Raw genomic sequence first — 3441 nt, 5'->3', positions numbered from 1 at the left:
TGTTACTTGTTTTTACGGATACTGTGTACTTCTTCAACGTTATATATTTTTATGTAAGTACTATTTTTTTATAATTTTTTTATGTAATGTTACCGGCTTTTAGTAACATTTGCAAGTATTTTAGAAAAATTATTGGTTCAACACTAATAACAAAATAATTCATTTTAAACAAAATTAAAAACTTGGCTAACAGATATTCGCTCCCCCCCTTCCATGGGCCTACAGTACAACACAATATATTAAAATTATTATTTACATACAATTTATCAGTTATATCTTACCTGTAAAATATACAGTTATATTTAATGCAAATGATGCAGATTTACTAACAAAAGAAACAGCTACAAATTAGCGTGCCGAAGCAACAAATATGCAATAGATTAATTTTGTAGTATAGTGCGGAAAAATATCGAATTTATAATGCAAGTACTTATAGGCATGTTTTTTTTTATCAAAAAATAATTATTGTATAAAAAAATTAGGTCGAATATGAATTATAAAAATCCTACATTGCGTTAAAATGATTTTGAAATATATAAAGAGCTGCTGAAACTTAATGTAATTTAATAAAAAAGGGGTAACAGATGATGTTTTTGGAAAGGGTTGCAGATGGCAGCTCTGCAGGACTCGGGGCGTATTCCTATTATCCCGTACATTATCCTTCAGGATGCAGTCGTTAGTATATAGTTATACCCGTAGCGATCCGCTCGTGATAATTACGTTGAAATAAATTTGAGTAAATTCAAAAATGTGAAAAAACTAATTGTATTCCGACATTAATAAATAATAATGCCGTTTTGGTTAGACTATTATGCTTAGTAGTTGTTGTGGGTGTATCAAAAAAGAAGACGAAACAAAAGTGGATAACAAAAAAAATCAAAAAGGAAGTGGCAGTGTGTCGACTAGGAAGTTATCGCACTCGAAATGCCTTGACGATGATTCGGAAATCAAGGGTAACAGTGCGAATGATAACAATAAATTGCACCATGCTGTATTAACGAACGGTAACGCAGTTGAAACGAAAAACGCAAACAACGAACAAATAAAAATCGAAATTTTGGAAACTCCGACAAACAATGGAACGGAAATGGCCGTTTCTGAAGATATAATTAAGCCAAGTCCCGTTAAAAGTATAATGAAACGAAAATTATCAACAGATGCTGTAACAAACCAACCAAAACTATGCTCAGATTTAAAACGACATTCGTTACATGTTTTCACTTTGGAAGAACCAGACGATGATGTTTTCGAAGACGGGGTGACACCGTCGGCAAACGTTTCCAAAAATTTGGGAACCCCATACCCCTGTAAACGGGAGCAAATTCCTCTACCTCGATGGTTTTCAGAGGAGGAAGACAGCGTGCAACAGGAGATAGGTGGTACTTGCGAGCCTCCTGCTACACCTATAGGAAGAGACGAACTTGCTCTAAAGAGGCATAGATTTTTTTCAGAACTTCTAAACGCTGCACGAAGTGCCGAGGAGCACAGAGTTCGATTTGACCCTTTAGGACCAGTAATTGCCGGCGGTGAGACAAATAGATTTTTTGTGTCAATTATTCTACCTCAGTGTTAAATTATTCTTCAAGCTTTGCATGGCACGATCATTTTTATTAGTTTGATGTGATTCATATAACTTTCCAATACTCATTTTATCATCAAATCATTTCTTGTATAAAACAAAATATACGGAAAATTAATCCAATTGGAAATTTAAATAGTTTCAACTAGTTAAGGAAGCCGTGGTTCGCAAACAGGTAAAAAGGCGAAAATAATGACGCGAAATCAATAAAAAAAAAAAAAAATAAACGTTAAGCTGCATTAAATTAAAACAAACGAAAAATTGTTAAAAGATTAATGCAGTAAATTTGCAAATATTGAATTAATATTTTACATATTATTTCCTTCTTTAAATAAAAACCCAAACGTAGTTTATATTTTAATATTTTAGTGTAACTGAAGTAGGTAGTAGACGAATGGTCGACAAGGAATTATTTATATGATGGTCTCCTAGAGCCTAGAGTATCAAATATTGCCATATGTTCAACTTATCTAATAAAAATACAATATTTTATCATAACTGATAAGATGATTGCTGTAATCTCCGCTATTCCGTGAGTTTTATTTTTAGACGACTGCAAAACGTTCCGGAAAATATTTTAAATTTTTAATAGCGTTTATGTCAGAATTAAAGTTGTTTTGTAAGTGATGACAGAGTGGAATAGTTATGAAAAATAAATCCTAGTCCTACAAGGTACACTTACATAATATTAATAATCACTTATAGACAACATCGAAATCAAACGATTTTAAACAGATACTGTTTCACTTGCTTACGAATGCACTAAGTAAAGTAATCGTAAGTTATTTCATTTGGCACTAATTTCACATTATAAAAATAATGCTGAACCTTAATATTACAGCATTAATAACAACTTTAATTAACCTTATTTGAAATATTAAAATTTACCAGTAAAAGAACATAACTGATGAAAGATATTTAATTAAATAAGTTTGATCATATTATGTTCTCAAAATATAGGTTCATCAATTTGGTATGTTTATTAGTGTTCCTATAACTATAAATATGTATGCCAAGGGATTCCAAAAATAAGGTATTTGCTCATCTAAACAAATCCGACTGATATTTTCAGTTCAGATTCTTATAGCGAAAAGAAATGATGCTTTTATAAAGTGTCCAACTTTTAATATAAAAGGTACGTTAGTGTTGAATTTTATCATTTTAAAGCCCTATTCGTGATTTCGATGACTTAAAAATACTTCATAAACTGTATCATACTTTTTAAATAATGAATTTTTCAGTTTGCTAACTATTCTGATAACGATTAGTCATAAGTAGATGAGACAATTATTTAAGAAATAGTAAATTGTCAAATTATTTAAACATAGGTAATATCGCTTAACGAACCTTTATTAGTGTTGCTACCGGTAATCATTGGAAATGATATTTATTATTGGAGGCGATGTTTATAGATAGGTAATTTTCGAACAATATATTATTTTATTATTAGATCATATTAGTTAAAAAATTATTAATGTATTATTTTAAATATTTTTGCATATTTAAATGTTGTCGATATATTACTACAAGGATTTCCTCTGTAATTTAATTATAGAAAATACCTACCTATAGTGCCTAGTTAATAGTTACTAATATTAATATTTTCTTTGCATTATGCCGAAAGAAAATTGCCTGCATCCTTACTTTTTGAGTCACCTTGCCTGCCTTTACTTTGTTAATCATCACATCAGTCATTTACAATCATATAGATAATTAGTAACCAGTGCTGTATTTTATATGATTCCATCAATAAAAAATGTTTTTCACCGGTGTGTAAAATAGTAATACTACACATCATTCACGGCCACTCATGAATCATCTGTACGATGGGTTGTCTAATTGTAAATGTAATTTTCACCTAC

The 3441-nt window shown here is 30.3% G+C and overlaps 1 protein-coding gene across 1 annotated transcript in view; it reads left to right on the top strand.

The window, feature by feature from the left end:
* Nucleotides 1–3441, top strand: part of LOC112903926 (adenylyl cyclase-associated protein 1-like) — a gene marked incomplete at its 3' end in the record, with an annotated part of 11324 nt that overhangs the window by 2527 nt on the left and 5356 nt on the right. The window contains 1 exon segment of the mRNA XM_025974880.1: nt 602–1526. Within this exon segment, the coding sequence (XP_025830665.1) occupies nt 812–1526 (715 nt within the window).

Source organism: Agrilus planipennis, unplaced genomic scaffold (assembly GCF_000699045.2).
Source record: "Agrilus planipennis isolate EAB-ADULT unplaced genomic scaffold, Apla_2.0 scaffold265, whole genome shotgun sequence".
Taxonomy (NCBI): domain Eukaryota; kingdom Metazoa; phylum Arthropoda; class Insecta; order Coleoptera; family Buprestidae; genus Agrilus; species Agrilus planipennis.
Note: the sequence above shows the minus strand (reverse complement) of the source record. Positions and strands in the feature narration are given on the sequence as shown.